Genomic DNA, 22,313 nt, shown 5'->3' with positions numbered 1-22,313 from the left:
TAAGCAATAATACTTTTGCAATCCGTACATCCAATACAGAGATTTTTCACCGAATGGAAATGTGGGTAAAACAGGAGGCTTTAGCATCGCCTTAAGGCTTAAAACCCTATTGTAGACTCGGACCTATTTACTATTGTAAACCCTATTGCAGAGCGTCGTATGACGCAAATTGGATGCAGTGTGAATCCAGCATTAGTAATATTCTTCGCAATAATCGGTACAATAAGGAAACAACGTCTTTCTTTCAGGCGACGTAATATAATATTAACAGATTCAACATATTAACATCTTTATAATATGATGCTGGGAGGGCTCCGATTGCACATGGGAGGGCACCGATCCGCATATTGCACACATGTATTGCTGATTGGCCAATTTAAAAATAAAATCTCATTGGCAAAACAGTAAAAAATTACTAGGCACCAGTTGATATGAGTGGTGTGTACAATCAGAACTGTAGGCAAACGGGATCCTCCCATATTGATAATTGAAGATTGAATTATTTAAAGCAATGAATGCTTCGATCCTAATAGGCATTTTTCTAATATTGATCATTTATCCAATACAAATCATTCATACTGGGAAATACCTATAATTTACTAGATGTATGATAATCTACTAGACTTAAGACTGTCATTCGCAGAAGATAAAGCAGCAATTTCTTCCCACTTTGAGCATTATATAAGAATATTTTTGTCAATATCGTCACTACTTATTTATATTTCTTTTTATATGTCTTACAAATAATATTAACACACAATTCACTATCCTTCACTAATTTACTAACAAAGGACCCAACTGTCCCCCTCTGATTTTAATGAGCTTTTAGTATGTTATTCTCCAGACAAAAATAAGCGACACGTATTTTTGTATGCATGCCCATACGTACTTTTAAGGGGTAAAACACCCTTTTGAAGAAAATCAGTTTTTCTCTTTCGAAGCGGATATCGTCGAAACTGTAAGAGATAAAAAAAATGTTCTGAACGAAAATTGGATGAATTCAAGAATACTTTAGAATTATAATAAAAAAAAATTTTTTTATGAATAAATAATTTTTATTATAAATAAATAATTTAAAAAAATTTTTTTTATTATAGTTCTAAACCATATGGCAATTTTCGCAATAATTAACGAGATATTAGATTCTAAAGATTGTCGAATAAGCGAGTATAATCAACAAATGAGACAATTTTAAGATATTTTTCAGTGTTATTTATGAAATATCTTAAAAATAAATTCTTAAAAATTTTTCTCATACGTCAATTTTAAACATTCTATGAACGAATATGTTCAAAAATATACAGTATATCTTAAAAAACGCCTACGAATCATATAGCGCTATTCACTGATCAAAAACTGAGTCTAAAACTTATAATCGTTTTGCAATTTTTGCATTTTTTTTAGTCAAGCATCATTTTTTAATTTTTTTTATTCCATAAATAGAATTTCTATTTACTCTATAAATTTTTATTTACAAAAAAAATTTCTAATTAACTAAAAAAAATGCGAAAATTGAAATGATTCATAAGTTTTAGACTCAATTTTTGATCAATAAATAGCGCTATGTGCTTCGCTTTTTAAGATACATCCTGAATATTTTCAAATATATTCTTTCAATAAATACGATTTTCCTGCAACATGACATGTCGATAAAAAATGAAATCGTTTGAAACTGTAATCATATTTTAATAAATTTTTTATTATAATATGACAAAAAAATATATTTGTATGAATTAGAAATGAGTAAATTGTAATGTCGTAATTCATTAAAAAAACGCGCAACTGCGTTGTTTTGCATAATAAATAAAATTAATAATAATAAATTATAGACATATTTTACGTATCTTTAATCAAAATCAATTTTTTGTAACGCATAATGCAGCTCATCCTTTGATACGTTTAATAGAATTTTTTTATATATATCGTTACTTGAATATTCGCATATTAGCAATCTATAATCACCCAGTTTTGCGCAAATATCAAGAGTTTGAGTAATATTAGGTGTTTTGTAACCTAGAAATAGAAATTGCAATAGTATAATTCTTTTTTCACACATTCTCTTACTAATAAATTCTTTTTGTACAAACCATCAAAGGAGCATAAAAATTCAAATTGTCTATAAACATTCATAAAACAAAGTTCTTCTACGCCAATTCGTTTGACTTCTACACAAACGGCTTGCAAGAATATTTGCTCGAATTTTGAGCAATGTTTTATCGCTTGAACTTTTGGATTTATTATCATCTCCGACAAAGCTTCATTTACATCTTGTACGCTTACTGTAGTATTATTGCGTGTTTCGGTAATTTCTGCCACTCGACGACAAATGTCCAAAGCACGGCGAGCATCGCCTGATACTGCGGATACTTTACTAAAATACAAAATATAAGATGCGCTTACAATATTCAATCAAACTTTATCAATTTCATTATAAAAATAAACTATTATAAAAAATGAGTATAATTCATAGATTACTAATAAAAATGGGCTAAGTATTTTAAGAATATTTTAAAATAATAAAATTATACATCAATAAAAATATAAATACATACATAAAATATATCAAGTATTTAAATAAAGAAATAATAAGATTAGAAACAAGACCGTTTATATGACTTACATCACCTAAGTACGAGAAACGCTATTCAATGGTCAAAGTTATATGTTAAACTAATATATACATGTATTCTTTAAATGAATTTATATGAGAAATATGACTGCACGCCGTTACTATCAGACTTTCAACACAATCTATCTGAAATATTAATAATCCGTCCAAATTTAATTACATACATCTTAAAAAAATTTGTATTTACATATTTTATAAAAGTCTCTCTCAAGAATATTAGAACTAAACCGATCACTGAAGTTTATGTAAATCAAGTAATTTCTAGGTTAATTTTATACATATATACAACATTATTGTGAAACAATTCAATGATCATAATTAATTTTTTTTAAAACATTCTTGTCTTCAATTAGGAATAAAATTATTATAGTAATAGATATTAGCAGTCTAGTACAATGCATACATATAGGTGATATGTGGCCCGTATTCAGAACACGCTTCTTCACTGCGCATGCGTCGGAACTTTCTCACATGGCGATTTGTTGACGCATTCTTTCGCGTATCAGTAATCTAGATATCTATGCTTGAGACGCTTAAACAGAATGCTAGAGATCAGAGTTCGACTCCTGGTCGAGATAATATTTTTTGCATTAAGTTTTTTACAGGTTTTAATATGTATGTAATTAAATTTGGAGGATTATTAATATTTCAGATGAATTGTGTTAAAAATCCAATAGTAACGGCGCGCAAGCATATTTCTTAGATACATCCATTTAAAGAATATATATATATGTATTAGTTCAATATTTAAATAAAAAAAAATTTAAATACAAAGGCTAGATCATGCTTAAAATATTGTTTTAAATTATGCTTACCGTGCAATTAATTGTATAATTTCATTTTCAAAAATGTCTGTGTTTTTAAGTCTGCTTAATATTATCTCATACAATTGTTTATAATTGTATGGTTCGAAAGTTACTCGAGTAAGACCTAATCGCGACGTCACTCTACCCATTAAAACTCTTTCTGGAAGATCCATAGTATTGGCAATAGTAATGACTATTAATCGAGCAGAAGCTTTTGTAGGCCAGTCCAAAAGATTATATATTACATCCTGTCGTTTTGTACATAATAAATCAAGCTAGAAATTTAAATATAGATAATATTTTAAATTTGAGGAGTCCTTTTACTTATTATTGTTTTAAATAAAGATAATAAAAATGTAAGTCAAACAAATAAGAGAGATAATAAAGATAAAATAATAAATAAAAATTAACATAATTTAAAAGACAACAAAATAATCAGAGGGGTAGGTTACTGAGGTAATTTTTGTACAAGGGCTAGGCAATCAACGGCAATCCAAACGTGATTTTGGATAATCCAAGGTAATTTTTGATAAATCTAAATAATCTTTAGCGTTCTCAAATACCTTTTTATACATACTTAACTTGATTAATCGCAAAATCTTTAATTTAATACTAAGTTGTGATATCGTTTAACAAAGAGTCTGTGTTACTATTGGTGTTTCTTTTTAAATATTTTTTTATTTTATAAAATATCTATTAATTTTTATATTCAATTATTGTTTTGTTGGTATTAAAAAATCTTAAACGTTACGAGTAGTCGAACTTGTTACTATATATACATAGAATCTGTACATACAATACATATTGTTTACGAAATTTTTATATTTTTGTATTCCTGTATGTAATAAATGTTTGTTTTGTAAAATTACTTTTTTTTTTCTCAAACAGTGAAAATATAAAATCGATGTTCTCAAAGATATTTATTATCATAGTGGTCTATGAAGATATTCTAGAATGATATAAAGAAATAATATTTATGTACTTGTATAAGATAATCTTAGATGAGCAAAGTAAATTTGGAAAAATCTAAGGTAATCTCAGAAAATATGACGTAATTTTAAATACTCTAAGATAATCTTAGGTAATATGAGATAGTACTTGATAATCTGGAATAATTTGAGAGTATTAGGTAATCTTAAGTAATCCGGGATAATTTAAAGGTAATCCATATCAAGAATAATTTTTGTACATTATAACCACTTGTGACCAACCCCTCAAAAATAATAGATAATAGAAAAGTAAAAATGTATATAAAAAGATATATAAAGAATACAGATATGTATGTATATAAAGATATGTATAAAGTTATAAAGAATAAGATACATGTATACATATACCTCATCTACAAGTAGCAATGTCATTGGCCTTTTAACACTGCTATTAAATTTTTTTTCTAACATATTATATGCTTGTTCCCATGTTAAAACTTTTCCAGATAGTTGCTTCAGAATTTGTACATAGGCTTGCCGGGGCTCGGATAATTTCATAGCATTAATCTCAACAAAATCGAAACGATCTAATTTACCTTTTTTGACTGATCTCTTTAGACATTTCACAATCTCATTTACAGTAGCAGTCTTTCCTGTACCTGGGACTCCATTTATATAAATACTTCTGCAATATGTATAGATTTTAATATATACGAAAAAGAAATAAATGCCAATAAATATTAAGGAATGTTTAGACAAATTTACCCTCCACTATTATCCATTAGTTTGCTTTTTAGAAATGTATAAATATTATTAAATTCTTCTTCTCTGCAAGGTAATGACTTAGGCACCGCACTGACATGCAACTTAGTTCTGATTTCGGTAAAGGTGCAATGGACGGTCATCCTCTTAAAAATCGATGAAATTATACTAAATCGACGCGTTTTTCCATAAAACGAAAGAATCTGATAGAAAAAAGCGTCGCTCTGCCCCGCGAACTGAGATATTAAGCGTTAAAGTTCACGACTATTCAGGTTAGAATATCTGTCATAGTCACGTAACACAGCGATGTGAGCATGCGCTGCGGTCACATTTTCATACTTTGTGGCCACACGCGCATGCGTTTTCATAAGTATGCGCCCGAAAAAGAAAACCGCGGCAATTGAAAAGTTCATTTGTTTTCTACTGTATAGTACACATACAATAACTGTTAAGGGTTCTCTACATAGCAGTCGTAGACGGTCGTGGAGTCTTAAGTCGTAGGAAACCAACCAATCACAATCAAATATAAGGAGAATACTCGATTGGAATTGGTCAGTTTCCTACGACTTAAGACTCCACGACTGTCTACGACCTATGTAGAGGACCCTTTAGCATTTAACAATGGCTGCGTTCAGCAGAGAAAGCAGCTTTGCAACTGTTGTAAAATTCTTTAATATGATTGGTCTTGCCTTTAGTTCCTCACTGGATCTAAATGTATAAACCAATCATATTTAAGAATTTTACAACAGTTGCAAAGCTGCTTTCTCTGTTGAACGCAGCCAATGATGCTATCACATTTTATTTATGTAACTGAGAAATTTTAATTAATTTTCTTATTTAGCATGCTCTATTGCCTGCTCCAACAAATTGTACAATAACAAATGTGGAAGTATTATAAATATAAATAAAGAAATGTTAATGTTTACCTGCAACAAAACACATTTTGTGAAAAATTTTCACAAAAAACGTATAAAGGAACAGTGCTATTTTAAAAGAAGTGCTTGAGTCGGAAAATTATTCGATAAGAATCCTACGGACATAAAATTAGTTTGTAGGCTCACAGCATATTTTATTATTTTACCACCACCACGTATACAGTTTCTAACATTGGACACTGGCTTGTCTAAGCATTTAGGATCAGCGACCGATTGTCACTCACAATTTTTTGTCATTTATTTAATACAAATTGTTAAGTTGGGACTTTATCCGGATCAAAAACCTAACTTAACTTGTTTTTAGACAAGTGGGTGTAAATAGGGACGTATCAAATGCTTAGTCCGCACCAACTTGATACGCGTACTAATCGATTTAACGGTGTAAAGGGGGTCCGAGGGGGTAACCACTAGCTGAAATATTGTCCCGCAGATTACATGATTTCACATGATTTCATCTGATTACAAATAATTTTTTTCATTACATATGAAGTAATTTGATAAAATATACGATTTTATTTAATTAATTTTAATATTATACAATAAATTTTCGTGGTTGCATATGTAATTATCGGATTATACGTAGAGATTTCATATGAATTTTATAATGATTTCGAGGACTCTTTCCCAAGATTACATTAAGTGATTACCTCATCGAGGGGGTCACTATTAAGCTCGATGTTCACGATGCTAGAAATCGATTTGAGACCTCAGATAAAGAAAGAATTGACCAATCCCATTAGTCATGTGACCAAATTGTTCAAGTGTGATGGTTGTGCCCAATCAAATCGTGTCCAATCGTGTGCAAAGTAACAAAAGTAAATATTAAATTTGTTAACAACTGTAAATTTTTGCCGTTACCAAAAAAATGTAACTACATTACCATTACAATTACCAAAAAAAAGTAACGCAGTTATCAGTAAAGTTACCAAAAAATAAGTAATTTATAACTGTAACTTCCTTACAAGAAAAGAGTTACTTTCATTCCCTGTTAATTACATACTTTTCATCAAGTATTGCCGAGTTTTACGACACTTTTCTTATATGTACGCATATATGTTGGAAAATAGCTCGATATTAAGGAAAACATTTTTATCATGCGAAAGAAATTGTTTATGATAATCATAAGTTTGGAAAATTATTCATTATACATATTTATTATTTTTAATATTTCTGTAATATTTTACATTGTTATAATTATATACCCAATCAAAACAACAAGTCACGATAACGTCAAAATGACATTAAAATGAATCGGAAATGATTGAAAAATGACTTTTAGTGATCATTTTGGAGTCATTTTGACATCATTTTGATCTCATAATGACTTGTTGTTCTGCTTGGGTTGCATGTATGTATATATATATATATATATATATATGTATATATAGGTATATGTGGTGATGTGGAACATGGGGTGATGTGCAACACCGCCGGTTTCTGATCTACAGTTCGATATTGAACAGACGCGTTTAGTGCCATCTGTTTGCGTCCTCAGTAACTTGTTTTTGATATATAATTCACGAGACAGCTCGCAGCCAGGGTTCGGTGTACGTACATCGAGTTAAATTTCTCGAGCAGAGAATATTTTTCGCGCTTTACATTTCTAGTCGTTTCGTGAAGTGTTTTAATTTATCTGATAGGTAAATATGTGTTTATTGGTGGTTTTTTAAGTTGCTTTTAAATATCCAAAGATACTTTGTGTTTCCATTGTATTGTATAGCATACAAATCAGTTTGCGCAAAATATCGTATTTGGGGTTATGTGCAACACTTTTTTCGGGGTGATGTGCAACACTGCTTTTTTGCTAGTTTATCGATATTTTATGATGAAATATGTGTAGGATGAATGTATGAGTGAATGGGTGATCACCAATGAATAGACGATTGGCACATATTTCTATTTATTATGAATATACAGTGCACAAAGTCTATGAAATATGTGTTTTTCTTTTCTTTGAACATTCAGAACAATGTTTACTACTACTATTGACCTTCCAGTGTTTATTATTTTCTAGAAACAAAGCGTAGTTTTCAAGTTATTCTCAAATAGTACGGAAAACGTCGTCGGACATTGAGGTACGTAGAAAACCTCGTTTCATTAAATAAGAATTAAAACTTACGATCGATCAAAGTGTAAAAATTGCTTAACCGTTCATTCATTGGAACATTCACCCTATATGAAGTGTTTTTATGCATTTTAAAATGGTTTTAGTTATTATGCCACGAAAATACAAAAATAAAGGCATCGCTGCTCCGGTGGATTTTCGGCGAATTTGGGAAGCAATTAAGTTGCTGAAAATCGATCAATCGGTGTCAATCCGTTCGGCTGCTGATTGTTTCGACTTAGTCCCGTCGACTTTATTACGTCATATGAAAACGTTTGACGTGCAGTTTCCACCAGATGAACGTATTTTCGACAGCATCACCGAGGACGAAGCGCTCAGTTTTTTTAAATCAACTACCATTCTTGGAGGAAAGCCGGTAATTTTTCTAATTAAAATCTAAATTAAATTTCAAACTTCAATTTATTTAAAATGAAATATTAAACTTGAATGTAAGTTATTTAAAGTAGGTATAATTTTTAACTCTAATTTAAATTTATTTAAAATTAAATAATAAATTAAATTTTAAATATTCTTGTTTTTCGTAACCTTTGTTCTTCTATGATTCTTTGGTTTTTAATTTTCCATTTTTTTTTAGATGTTCGATTTAACTGAGGAGAATGCACTAATGTCGTACATTATGAAATGTTCGACAATGAATTATGGTCTATCGATAAATGATATTCGTACCTTAGCTTACGAATATGGGAAAAAATTGGGTATCGCAATACCGGAACGGTGGACGGAAGAGGGCCAAGCTACCAGGGATTGGTACTACGGATTCATGGGCCGTCATAAAAATATATCGTTGCGAAAGCCACAATCGACTAGCTTTCAGCGCTTGAAAGGATTTTGTAGAGAATCGGTAGACGAATTTTTCACTAATTTGAAAGCTGTTTTGGAGGAAACACAATTTGCAGAACACCGAATTTGGAATATTGATGAAAGTGGCTTCTCAACTGTGCCAACTCAACCAGTGAAAGTGGTGGCACAGAAAGGAGCCAAACTTGGCTCTTTTGCTTCGGCTGAGCGCGGAACGAACGTAACCGTGGTCGTCAGTGTCAGCGCTGCTGGTACTACCATTCCACCGTTCTTCTTGTTTCCTCGGAAAAACATGAAATCCATTTTCATGGAAAATTCACCGCCGGGATCCATTGGATTTGCGAATGAATGCGGCTGGATGACAGTAGCGGATTTTCTCGTGTTCCTGCAGCATTTCATCAAGTTTACTTCTGCCTCGAAAGACAATCCGCTCCTTTTGATCATGGACAACCACATATCTCATGTTTCGATCGAGGCCATCGATTTGTGTGTTCATAATGGCATTATTGTGTTGACACTGCCACCCCATTGTAGTCATCGCATGCAGCCGTTAAATGTTTCCGTTTTTGGTCCCGTCAAAAAGACATACGCAGTGAAAGTCCATGAGTGGGGTCTTAGTAACGCCGGGCGAAAGTTCGAGATTCACCATGTAGCTGGTGCGGTTGACAAGGCCTTGACTCAAAGCTGCACTGCCTTAAACATCCGAAGTGGCTTCGCAGCAACAGGGATCTTCCCTATAAATACCGACATATTTACAGAAGACGATTTTCCTTCAGCACAACTCAGCAGTGAGAATCTAATGGCTGAAGAAGGCATCGACGATGTGCGAAATTTGTCCATTGCTCAAACAGAAGAGGTGTCAACAACAGCCTCTGCAGTTACCAGTACCTCAGCAGCAGCAATATCTGCAACCTCCACGTCAACTGCGTCCACATCCCAATCACTTGCGACAGCATTAATTAGTGTTGGTCCAGTTCACATTATTGCTCCCATGCCAAAATCAAATCGTGGCAGAAAATCTTTGAAAAGCAGCATTTTGACGTCGCCAGATAATGTTTCTGATTTATGGAAGAAAGCCGACGACAGGGCCAAGAAAGCCGACGACCGGACCAAGAAAGCCAAAAAGTTGACACCATCGTCGCAAAAGAAGATCAAGGCCAACGCTCAGCCACCTAAAAAACGTTTTCGTAAATCCACTTCATCGGATGAAGAAGTTGAAGAAATATGCCCTGAATGTAAACAAGTATTGCCAAAAAATTGAATCGCAATAATTCAATTTATTGTAATACTTGCGACATTCCATATCATTTGAAATGTGTCAACTTGCAAGGACGTAACTACTTTACATGCAATAACTGCGATTCGGACGATGAATAAAAAATTCTGAGTTATTTTTCCTTGAATTATATTGCTTATTGAGATATAAATAAATAAACAATTAAATAACAAATTTTTTTCTCTTTGGTGATTAATTCGCATTGAAGAAGCCTAAATTTAACATTTAAAGCGATTTACATCGATATTTATGCATTACATACCTGAATTTTACTAGTGTTGCACATCACCCCAACTTTTTTGGAAAATGCCAAAACAGACGTTTTTGAAAATGCGAAAAATTTTTAGGAAAAATTTAAAATTCTGAAAATCTTATAATGCAGAAATGTTTTATATTAATTCCTTTAAATTATTTAGTCGGGGAATATTTCAAAATTTGATTATTGGCCATGTTTTTCGAGCAACGAAAAAAAACGTTGCACATCACCCCACAACACCCTATATATACATATGTACTTATTTTCTATGTTTGAATATGATTAGTAAAGTATTTTAACATTATTTTATAGATAACTACTTCAATTTCATAAGGAGTGAACAGGCGTAAAAGCATCCACTTGCATGATGTACATATGTATCGTCATTGATGAGGGCGCTGAAATATGAGCTCTGCGATTAGTTAACTTTAATTGCTACTAATTTGAAAACTATTATATCCTCGATGTTAGGATTTTTGTCTTATTTTTAAGTAAAAAATATATTATTAAAATTTTGATCGCGAATTGTGAAACACTCTGACATAGATAATAAGAAAAGTTTTATAATAACTGACTTTATTTTTACATTCGAACGATTTAAACAATTCATCTTCTAAAGGCGAATCCTTTACGGCGGCTTTTAGTATCAACGAGCAACTGCGCTTGCCTCTTCAATGCATTTCGAGACGGGACTTCGTCCTCGTCCTCCGACAGAGGAGCAGCCGGAATCGCACAAGATGGAAACCTTGGAAACAATGGCCCACCGCTGTTAACACGCATTGTTCTGCCTTCTACTGAGGTTGTAGCGATCGACAATGTTTCTAACTGAAAGACGAAAGCGAATATTTATGGCCGATCGTGTCAATTTAGGGATCTTTTGAATTTTCGCTCACATAAATCACGCATAATTTGCAAATTCGAGAAACCTGTTCGCATGTAATATAATAGTAAAGGAATATTTAAAGAAAGTTGGAGATTTAAAAAGTTGCCGGATTAGAAAAATTATAAAATTTTTTGTAAAAGTAAATAATTTAGAGTAAAAAATATACAGATATTAAATAAATAATCCAGCTAACGCTAAGTGTTCCTGAAATATTCATAAAATGTTCCTAAAATCCAAAAACAACATCAAAGAGTATTCCGGAATATCTTGAAATATTTACAGACTGTATTATAAGAGTAATATTCAAATAATCATTAAAAATTCCATTCACATAGTGTCGTTATATATTTGGATAATGTTGTAAATTTGACATATGTTCCATAAAACTATAATTTTTTCGAAAAATTTCAGGTTTAGAGGTCCTTGAATTAATTTTTAAACAAAATTGCATTCCAAAAATACATTTTTTAAATTATTATCTTAGAGCTCAACTTCAACGACTTATTGAACAAATGAAATGCTGAGCTTTTTAGGTTTGTTGATTCTTTTTCAAAGAGTTCTGAATTAGTTCTAATCTAGTACAATAAGTTAAAATAAAACAAACTATATCTGTTTCACTAACTTATTACATTAGTGTATAATACAATTCAAAACTTGGAGTGGAAAAAGAACAGATTTTTTATATTCTTTTCCGTATAGAATTTTTATTTTTACCAAGATTGGTAAAAAAATTGTTTTTTGTAAAAAGAATACAATATTGTGTTTTTTTGTTGAAAATATGTTTTTGATGTTTTAAATATATTTTAAATAATATTTTAAAAACCGTGTTTTAAACATGTTTTAAATACGTCTTGAATATGTTTCAAACATATTTCAAATAGTACTTTCAAAAAACTTGTTTAAAACATTATTAAAATTTCTGATATTTATGGGTTATTCTTATTTTAATTGATTTGAAGATCATCTTAGATAAAGTCTTAGTCCGGATTTATAATGAGTGTTTTAAGTTTTAAGCCGTAAGAAATTGACCAATTACAGTCGAATACAAGGAGAATAATTGATTGTGATTCGTCCATTCCTTATGGCTTAAGGCTTAAAGATTTATTGTAGATCCGGGTTTAAGAATCTTAAAAACTTAAGATGCTAATTCGAGATACTCTTCAATTGCGGGGTTTCCAATGTTTCCACCGATCCCTTTGAAGGTCAAAAAGTGCTTTTAATCGACCGTTTTATAATACTTCATCGGTGATATAATTTGTATTTTAATATACATTTGTCAGTAGTGAAAATCTATAGTATACGTAACATGCACTACATATTTTCAGTGTTTGTCAGTCCAATATCATAATGGCGTTTTTTCCAAAGCATAAATAATGTTATGCTTGATTTATCAATATAAGTCCATGCAGCTGTTGCATCCTTTGCAGACGTTGAAATATTATTTTCCACTTTTAGTTTTGTACACAATAAAGTACATAATAGACTAGCAATAAAAAAAGCATCAAAATTGGTATCTATAATAAGAAGTTTAAATTCTAATAATTTAGTTTTTGCAAAATAAATTAAAAATAAATGTAAAATATGAGAAATCAGTTTTTAAATCAAGATTTTGGTTTTTTATTTGAATAAAAACAATATTAAGAATATTACAAACAAAAACATAATTTATGTTTTGTTTCATGTAATATATATATAAATAAAATATATATTTTATGTAAATTTTACATATATGTAATAATATTTATGAGAGATACTGTATACAAACAAAAATAAGTATATAGATATTATTCGCCTAAAATCTATGTTAAACGTTTCCTTTAAAGATGACAATTATTTGAATATTGCTTTTACATTCTGTAAATATTTCAGGACATTCTGGAATACTCTTGAAATCTTATTTTATTATTTTAGGAACATTTTGTTATTTTAGGAACGTTTCAGAAATATTCCGTGTTAGCTGCGATTTCTTATCAAGAACTTTTTTTAGAGATAATTGAAACTAACCTTGTCTAGCAAGGCTTCATCCATTGTTTCAAGATATTTGTCGGATGTATTTAAAACATCCATGCCATGTTTGACTTTATTACTTAATAATTCGATAATTGCTAAAGTATCGTCCATTTTAATATTCTCAAGGAGAGGAATATCTGTAACATGCTATAAATGTTTTTGTAAATGTCGAGATATTATATCAATAAAATAAAATAAAAAAAGAGATGGGTCTCAAGGACTGTCTACAAAGGGAGTAATATAGTATGGTAACTTGTAAGCCGTAACAATAAGAAATCAAACAATTACAATCGAATATGAAGAAAATAATCGATTATGATTGGTCAAATTCTTATAGCTTACAGCTGTGCTTACTACACAATATTATTCCCATTCACTCTCATTGTAAAACAGCCCATGAAAGCATTAAAAAAGTTAAATGTTGTAAGATATCTTGTAAAAAATTATTAAAGTTAACAGTTTTCTTATTTGTTAAAACTAGAATACTATTATCCACAGTTTTTCTTAAATCTATCTTATTATAAATCATTAACAAATTTTGCAAATCAACAATTAATTTCAAACCATAATCAATGATCTAATAATAGATTCTATTTCTAACTATTCCTATAAGAAACAATTTTTTTCTATTAAAAAAGAAGTTTTAATTTTTCTGCAGCAAGGAAAATAAAATTTTTATATTTTATAAATACTTGAAAATTATCTTCATTTTCTATTTCTTAAAGTACTAATAATAATAAAGAAAATATTATCCAAAGTTTTAATAAATAAAAAGAAAGAAAATTAGGTTTTAGTATGTAATTTTAAGAAAATAAGAAATAATTTTTTTAATACAAATATGTATCTTTAAAGAATACTTAATTTGTTCAAATGTGAAATTATTTTTTTTTTATGGTCTTTAGTAATGACGATTCTGCTATATAAATTATACTAGTTTCCGTATATAAATCCATTTCTGAATAGAAAATTTTCATTGTAAGAATTTTTACCAAAGGTAGTCTTGTGAACGTATTGAAAGAGTTGGCCAGACAATTTGTATCAGAAATTAACGAGTTCGAGGTTCTATGTATATTTCCGATAGAATCAATACTGATTTTTTACGCAGTCGTCTCGCGTTACAAAAATGTTTATTCTCGATCGAACACCGAGGTGTTAATGCGGGCGCTGGTGATGCGGCTCGAGGTGAGAATTACAGAACATGACATATTCAGGAAAATCCATCAACGATACAAGATGAACAACGCTAGGGGTGTCAAGCTTCCAAGAACAATAAATAGTCGAAGATGTTCACCGTAGCTACATCACTAAAGGTGGTTTTACTAATTCAATTAGGCGTTTACACGGCACTTCCATTTCGACATTACGAAGCTTTATCCACCAAATATGTTCTCTTGTACGTGATAATTTGTAAGAACACGTTACATGCACACCGCTAAAAGAAAAGCGTTAATTAAGGTTCTTCTTTACTTTGAAAATTGACCATACATTAATAAGTATTACTTTTTATTTCTTTTATTCATCTAATCATTGCACGGCTTTTCAAATTTGACCTTATTTTTATTTAGTATTATTCGTCTAATACTAATAGTATTTTAAACTTAAATCTTATTAGAATTTTATTAGCCTAAAACGTTATCAAGTCTTAATGTAATGCTAAGAAACTAATGTAATGCTATTTTTTTATCATAACTGAATACTTTTAAAATCATACATATTATCATAAAATTGGTTAGGTATCATTAGTTATTAGAAATGCTATCTTATTTAGAGCGACTTATTTATAGAAATTGTCTACTTTTTTCTGATTTGAAAAACGGTCAGCGTGGGACCTTTCTAAGCATCTATCTTAAGTTGTCAGACTCCATCTAGACTCTGTCGTCCACGGACTTATAATTAATAACTCTCACCTGGAACTTCTCACACAGTTTATACAGTATACCAGTTACTTCGTTTAAGAGCTCGCGGATTCGTCGACTTGCATTCTCGGCTCTTTCCCTACGAGATCGCTGTTCATCGATTTGCAAGTTGAGTTTTGCTACTACTTCCGCGTTTCTGAAATGTTTAATGTAATATTACAAATTAATTAAAGCTACAGCGATAATTTATAAACTAGTTATCAATTTTTGCTTCCGAAAAAATTAACTGCTTTTCGTTTCTGAAAATTTCCTCGTTTCTACTTTGACGTTATCCTGTCTCCTCAAACCTATACTTAATAAGATCAGTTTGACAGACATCATAAGTTGTGGAATCAATTTAAAAGCCGATTTTTTAATACACGTTTGAAACTTTGAAGCAAGTATTATAATTAAAAAATAGATCTTGTAAGTTAAAGTAGATGATATAGATTATAGGTTTAGTTCACTCATTGTCAGTTGTAATGATTTCTTTTTAATACAATAAAATATAAATTAAATTAATAATATATCTAATTAGCAGACATTTTATAAATTTGTTATTCATTTTTGTTTTCGAAAACTAACTGTTCAGCGCTCTTTGTTTCCGAAAATTTTCTCATCTCTATCTCGGCGTTAAGCTCCTGCCTCCTCTTTTCCAACACCATCTTCTCTTGTTCCGTGGCCGTTCGCATTTTCTGCAGACTCTCTTTGGTCGCCTTCTGACCCAGAAACCGGTTCAGAACTTCCTCGGACTTGGACACTCCGGTAGCGTTCTGTAGCTTGGCGAACGCCTCCTCCAGTCGCGCCAGCTCGTCCTTGATCATGTCCTCTTGTACCTGTACGCGACTTTTCCCACGTATTTCGAAATCGTCCCGCGGACGGGTATGAAATATCATACGTTCCAATCGTTCCAATTCCATCTTTCGTTCCGCCACGCGTTGCCTGATTACGTAGAAATGTTAAATGCCGAATTATATTTGTAATGTGCTAGTCATCAGAAAACATTTTGTGAGATAGTTATTAATTTTTAAGAGGTTTATCAAAATTGAAATCAGAAGATGCGATTGCATAGTAGAAAGATGACTTTTTTAATGTAAAGCTATTGTGAACCTGTATTCCTTGATAATAGAATCGCGTTTTTTGCTGGAATTTGTCTCTTCAATCTCCTCTTTCACTAAAGTCTCTTGAGTGCTGTCTTTTAATTCTATAGCTTCTTCCTTCACTCCCTGCAATTAATCGTAGTGTTAAATCAAATGTATAATATCGAATTTCTCTTACTTTCTTAGCGTTATTATCTGTTACTTTTCTCATAAGCCTTGCCTGTAAACGTTTGATCTCGATTTCTTGTTGCCTTATGCCATCTTCCAAATTTTTCAAGGAGGAAGCGTAAAGTATTGATTTCTCTTTTAATTCGGAACAAACAGAACGATATTTCATACGCGCAATATTTGCTTTAATTTGCATCATTCGGATATGCTCCAGCTGTACTTCCAAAGTTTCGATTTTCTGAGCAAGTTGAAGAACGCATTCATAAAATCAGTGTTTCGGAGCACGTCGCGAATTTAAATTGGTATTCATAGTTCGTTCTTAATTAAAACCATCTTAACTATAATCTTACGATAGGCATACGTCCATAAATCTAATAGTCGGTATTGAAAACGTCCTCACAACGATATTAGAGCGAGTGTTAGCGTGCTAATATGCTGTATAATTTATGTTATGCATTTTACAGAATTTCAGGGATTGCGATTGCGGAATACAACCTTATCTCAGCTAATGGCAGTACTTATAAGTTGATAAAAAATTCTGAAAAAATTCTTAGAACTCTATGAGAAGAAAATAAACATTTTTTTTCTCTTGCTGTTTTTCTGTAAAGTTTTTTTTGATAGTACTTGAGTAAAATATTATTGAAAACCAATATTCGGCGATTTTTAGTAATTGATATCTTGTTAACTATTGCGAAAATTGTAAAATTGTAGAGGACTTTTTGACTTAGTTTAGTTCGCTGTACCCCTATGCGAGAGTTTTATCGTTACTTATCAAACACTCTGTATACTTGTGATATCTCATAGATGTCGTCTAAGATGTCTATGGGATCTCACACATGCTGACACTTGTACACCTGAATATCCGTTGAATAATTGAAATCATTCACGGATATCACAAGATTATCACGATATCCTAAATTGACGTCCGTTGGACATTCCTAGAATAAAGTGTGCTGTGTGGGTTCATATGAGATATATCTTAATTAACATGCAGTACGTCGTACCGTTTGTGTCCAAAGTAACTAATGATATTCTTTACTTCTAATTTTTTAGAAGTTTTTTCTGACACTCTCCAATTAACCTTTGCTGTACTCTGGATATTCTTAGATTATGTTATGTGATGGAAGAATTTGAATATGGTAGGATATCTTAAGATTATGATATCTTACGATGTTTTTCCGATATTTTCTTTGGATATCCCAGATGGGATATCGCTTTGCCAATATGGGACAATTTGGGATATCCTCAGGATAAAGTGTGTTGAGAGTTACGCGATGTTTAATTAATATGCACAATGTATGTTTCCGAACATTTTAAGAAAGAAAAACACCTGAAAAGTATGTTTCTCTTTTTAACCTCCTCCGGATAATGGCTGCGTTAGCGCTTAATGATTTTTTAATATATATGATTGGTTCCTATACTTAGATCCAACGAAAAGTTAAAGGCAAATACCAATCATATTAAAGAATTACTAAACGTGATTAACTGATTAGTTTTCTCTGCTGAACGAACTGTTGGCTGCATTCAGCAAAAAAGAAACAGCTTTACAACTATTGTAAAATTCTTTAATATGATTGGTCTTGCTCTTAGTTCCTCATTGGATCTAAATCAATCATATTCAAGAATTTTACAACAGCTGCAAAGCTGCTTATTTTGCTGAACGTAGCCAATGGCTGCGTTCAACAGAGAAAGCAGCTTTGCAACTGTTGTAAAATTTTTCAATATGATTGGTCTTGCCCTTAGTTCCTCATTAAATTTAAATGTATAAACCAATCATATTCAAGAATTTTACAACAGTTGCAAAGCTGCTTTTTCTGCTGAACGCAGCCATTGTTTCTTTACAGAACTATAGACAATTGCCAGTTCATATTTACACGATCTATACACAATCTAAAAATCGCAGCTATCGTAGTTTGCGTCGTCGCTCACATGCACGCCACCTAACAAATCTTTTGTAAGGGATACACTAATCGCAGAACCGCATTAGAATCTTAAGATATAATATATTAAAACTTAAGACGGTCTCTCTCTCTCTTAAAATAAAAATAAACTACGTGAATACCAGAACCTTAGATTAAATTACCTTCTTCATAGGATTTTCCGTCTTCTTTTTGAATATACAATGACCGCGTCTATGCTCCAATACCTTGTTTTCCGTTTGCAAAATATTCAAAGTACGTTCGTGCTAATGGGATTAATACATTTAACGTCTGTCATATCTCGAGACAATATATATATATTTACTCACCTTCTCTTTTTCATATTTAACTAGATCTAATTTCTTCCTTAGACGTACATTATTTTCACTTGCTGTGATTATAATCTCTTCCAAATTATCTTTGTTCACACAAGCTATAGAATCGCGACTAAGTAGAGCCGCGTGTTCCATCGCTTCTTTATTCTAGAAAATATTTAATATTAGTTTATAAAAGCTAATCGGTTGTTATATTTTTTTCTTCAGGTAATCCACGATACATTTTTCGCTCCCGCATATTTCACGTAAAGTTCTTTGACTTTTTTCTTGAGAGAAGAAATTTTTTGAGCATTTTCACGTTTTTTTGCATCATATTCCTCAAAATTAGCCTTTCTTTGACCCTCTGAAAAAAATATTAAATCGCCTGTTATGTTTTTTGAGAGATAAAAGAATTGTAATAATATGTGTATTTAATAGTGTTTATTTAACAAATGGATTTAATAGAATATGTAATCTTTTTCGTACACCTTTTACTTTATTCATTATTAATTATTTTAATAAATAGCTAACAATACGCGTGAAGTTGACGATATGCATGGAAATTGTACCATAAAATAAAATAAACAATAATTAACGCACAGAAATATAGTAGCTGAAAATTTTCTGTAATTTTACAACTCAGGGCTAAGACTCAGGGCTAGTTATTCGAGTGTATAACACTGTTTTTATACATACACTTTTGTATATGTTTATCCACACATACTCTCGCGACGAACTTTAAAGTAAGGTAATAATTTTCTACAAAAGTGATTACCTGATCGTAACACGTTAATGATAAGCTGTTATCGTTTTATTAACAATAAGTGACTTTAAAGAAAAATAAAAAATTCAAGCCGTGCTCGCACGAGCAAACCAGTTCGAGGACTTCGGGGTGATACGTTAATTCAATCTCTGTTACTAGAAATACGAACATGTCTCGAGTCTCAACTTACGAGAAATCGTGAAACTTAGCCGTCAGCAAAGACATAGAGAATGGACTGCACGATCCGAGTGTCAAAATGGTCGATAGGGATGAGAGAGAGGGACCGTGGCAGACGGCCGTTTCTATCTCTTTCCATTCAATGGTGTAATGGGAGAGAGAATGAGAGGGAGATTGGCCGTCTCCCACGGTCCCTCTCTCTCATTATTGTCGACCACATTTAATACACTATTTAAATACGGCAGTCCATTCTCTATGTCTTTGGCCGTCAGTTATTACTGCCTAGAACCCTACACGCACGGTGAGCCACGTGCGTAAGTATGGTAGGTACACACTACGCCTATATATATACAGATATAGTAACACTCCGAGAAGTGTGACTGACTGGATTCATAGAATTGACCATACAACGATAAATAAATCTATTCAGCTGTCTCGGTTTCCTATAATGACATGAGATCTTTAAAAGCCAATCTATTCAACGCTCGTCACTATCAAGCTGCTTATTATTTGTATCAAGCATCCAACATCAGCTCATTAATGGGAACGTAAATATACTGCAAGAAGCTTACGCAAAATTATTCTCTCTCTTTCTCTTTCTCTCTCATGGTAGTTTTAATTTAATTGAAAATTTTGTTATCCAATTACCAATTTGTCTAAAAAACTGTACATTAATTAATTTGCGAAAATTATTCAAACTAAGATAACCGTAATTTATTAAATAATATAAATGTATAAAATATACTAAATGGAATAAAATAAAACTTAGAAAAAGAATATAAAAGGAATTTAAGTATGAAAAGAAAAGAAATTAATAAAATAAAGATTAAAATTAAATGTCTTTTATTATTACATATATATTTGAATCGAATTTTAAAATATAGACTTCTTGGATTCACACACGCGCGCGCACACACGCACGCACACGCACACGCACACACACACGAAAAACTATAATTTCAATTAAATTATTAATTATTATTCAATGTTATTTATAAATAAAATAATATAATTAAAGTAAAATCATTTAATATAATAATACAGCACAAAAAATATACAGAAGGATATAATATCGATAAATAAGTATTTGATTTTTCCGGTCGTGAATTAATATAAATATTTAATTAAAATATTGTCTCTATTTGTAGGTAACAAACTTTTTATATTCTTAATTTATATGTTATGAAATTATAGAACTATTATATGTTAACCACACTTCTTTACAATTTTTTCCCCTCTATATTTAACGGCATAATATAATCTATCTCGACCAATAATTATGCAATGAAAATACAATCTTCTAGCGTTGTCCTATGACACGCAATTTAATTGTGTGTATCTCATCTGATTTTGCCCACCCCCTTTTTCAATCTACTTTTGAACTACTATTTTCATATACGCGAGACGTGCCATCTCAGATACTGGTTATTCCAGTTCGACTTGTTCATATTTATCTTTGTATAATACGATCACGATTCTGAAATGTCAGTGAGCTGTCTCTTTTTGGCTGCACGCCTTGCAGTGTGGTGTAACAAATATGAAGATTAAAATATGTAGTGTTTCGCCTACACTGCATTTCAACGCACTATTTTTGGACTGAAAACTTTTTCATAATTTTGAAATCGAGATTTATATTTGTAATATTTCAATTCTTATCTTTATCTACTTTTTTTAGAATATCAGAAAAATGTCCACTCTAAAATATTTAAAAGAAGTGTAAAACAACATATAAAAAAAGTGTAAAAGAACAAAACATTAAATTTCTATTTAAGTTGAATTAATTATAGGTGTTTTTTTTTAAAGAAATTCTGTAGAAGTTCCCAGATAGACTTGTATGATGATCACGATATGCACAAATTAATTTACTGAAAATTTAGAACAATTTTATGATCATTTGTGACATTATAAAAGCAAAAACGTTTATATTAATGTAAATATAAAATTTAGATTATTTGAATGATTAAATTATTTGTTATAGAATTACAAAAACATATGTATGAAAATATATCTTCAGATTTATAATATTCTTTTTTCGATATCACTATATATGAAATATTTACATCATACATAATTAAATGAAATACATCATATAATGATGCACATTTACAATTATTATGTGATGCTATAGAAAGCTTAAATAATTTTTAAATTTTTCTTTATTTTATGCCGCATAAAGTAAGATAAATATACTGTACAATTTGGGTAAACAGATGTTGATCTTGATGCACTGAATCTTGTTAAAAGAATTTGTAATCCTGATGTAACGTCATAGAAAGCATAAATGATTTGTAAACTTTTATTTATTTCATGCCGCATAAAGTAAGATAAATATACTGTAAAATTTGGGTAAACAAATGTCGATTTTGATGTACCGAATTTTGTTGAAAGGATTCGTAATCCTGATGTGATGTCATAGTAAGCATAAATGATTTGTAAATTTTTCCTTATTTTACGCCGCATGTAGTAAGATACTATAATTTTTACCAACATGAGAAAATACCAGGGTTGGGTAAGTTACTTTTTTCTTTTAACTAAGTTAAGTTAAAGTTAACAACCTTGAAAATTTAA

General features: G+C 30.8%; 3 protein-coding genes across 4 annotated transcripts; 1 reads left to right on the top strand and 2 right to left on the bottom strand.

The window, feature by feature from the left end:
- Nucleotides 1-1,846: 1,846 nt before the first annotated feature.
- On the bottom strand, nt 1,847-5,326 carry Orc1 (origin recognition complex subunit 1). Its single transcript, XM_018510770.1, has 5 exons — nt 5,130-5,326; nt 4,773-5,049; nt 3,445-3,710; nt 2,088-2,371; nt 1,847-2,013 (listed from the first exon to the last, which is right to left on the bottom strand). Exons 1-5 carry the CDS (start codon nt 5,267-5,269, stop codon nt 1,847-1,849), a joined length of 1,134 nt encoding a protein of 377 aa, XP_018366272.1. The 5' UTR covers nt 5,270-5,326.
- Nucleotides 5,327-8,112: 2,786 nt separating this feature from the next.
- On the top strand, nt 8,113-11,500 carry LOC108763283 (uncharacterized). 2 transcript variants are annotated; one of them, XM_018510766.1, is made up of 4 exons: nt 8,113-8,136; nt 8,273-8,541; nt 8,761-10,165; nt 11,161-11,500. In XM_018510766.1, the coding sequence occupies exons 2-4, from the start codon at nt 8,278-8,280 to the stop codon at nt 11,343-11,345; spliced, it is 1,854 nt and encodes a 617-aa protein (XP_018366268.1). In that variant the 5' UTR covers nt 8,113-8,136; nt 8,273-8,277; the 3' UTR covers nt 11,346-11,500. The 2 variants fall into 2 exon arrangements, with proteins under 2 accessions (XP_018366268.1, XP_018366269.1); XM_018510767.1 differs by lacking the exon at nt 11,161-11,500 and adding an exon at nt 10,829-10,876.
- A 3,743-nt stretch (nt 11,501-15,243) lies between these two features.
- LOC108763284 (Coiled-coil domain containing protein 151) lies at nt 15,244-19,087 on the bottom strand. Its single transcript, XM_018510768.1, has 7 exons — nt 19,048-19,087; nt 18,821-18,973; nt 18,656-18,757; nt 16,625-16,810; nt 16,415-16,530; nt 15,890-16,246; nt 15,244-15,461 (listed from the first exon to the last, which is right to left on the bottom strand). Exons 2-7 carry the CDS (start codon nt 18,959-18,961, stop codon nt 15,275-15,277), a joined length of 1,089 nt encoding a protein of 362 aa, XP_018366270.1. The 5' UTR covers nt 18,962-18,973; nt 19,048-19,087; the 3' UTR covers nt 15,244-15,274.
- Nucleotides 19,088-22,313: the final 3,226 nt, after the last annotated feature.

The sequence above is a fragment of the Trachymyrmex cornetzi genome, unplaced genomic scaffold (assembly GCF_001594075.2).
Source record: "Trachymyrmex cornetzi isolate Tcor2-1 unplaced genomic scaffold, Tcor1.1 scaffold35, whole genome shotgun sequence".
Classification (NCBI taxonomy): domain Eukaryota; kingdom Metazoa; phylum Arthropoda; class Insecta; order Hymenoptera; family Formicidae; genus Trachymyrmex; species Trachymyrmex cornetzi.
Note: the sequence above shows the minus strand (reverse complement) of the source record. Positions and strands in the feature narration are given on the sequence as shown.

What these genes read in the sequence shown, in the direction of transcription:
- Orc1 (XM_018510770.1), bottom strand. Translation starts at nt 5,269, where the DNA reads ATGACCGTCCATTGCACCTTTACCGAAATCAGAACTAAGTTGCATGTC. An exon ending in CTAATGGATAATAGTGGAGG is followed by an intron (nt 5,050 to 5,129) that starts GTAAATTTGTCT and finishes TACATATTGCAG; the next exon opens with AAGTATTTATATAAATGGAG. An exon ending in ATTATACAATTAATTGCACG is followed by an intron (nt 2,372 to 3,444) that starts GTAAGCATAATT and finishes TTTGTATTTTAG; the next exon opens with TAAAGTATCCGCAGTATCAG.
- LOC108763283 (XM_018510766.1), top strand. Translation starts at nt 8,278, where the DNA reads ATGCCACGAAAATACAAAAATAAAGGCATCGCTGCTCCGGTGGATTTT. An exon ending in CCATTCTTGGAGGAAAGCCG is followed by an intron (nt 8,542 to 8,760) that starts GTAATTTTTCTA and finishes ATTTTTTTTTAG; the next exon opens with ATGTTCGATTTAACTGAGGA. An exon ending in CGCTCAGCCACCTAAAAAAC is followed by an intron (nt 10,166 to 11,160) that starts GTTTTCGTAAAT and finishes GGCGGCTTTTAG; the next exon opens with TATCAACGAGCAACTGCGCT.
- LOC108763284 (XM_018510768.1), bottom strand. Translation starts at nt 18,961, where the DNA reads ATGGAACACGCGGCTCTACTTAGTCGCGATTCTATAGCTTGTGTGAAC. An exon ending in CGGAAAATCCTATGAAGAAG is followed by an intron (nt 16,811 to 18,655) that starts GTAATTTAATCT and finishes CAACTTGCTCAG; the next exon opens with AAAATCGAAACTTTGGAAGT. An exon ending in TCTATTATCAAGGAATACAG is followed by an intron (nt 16,247 to 16,414) that starts GTTCACAATAGC and finishes CTACGTAATCAG; the next exon opens with GCAACGCGTGGCGGAACGAA.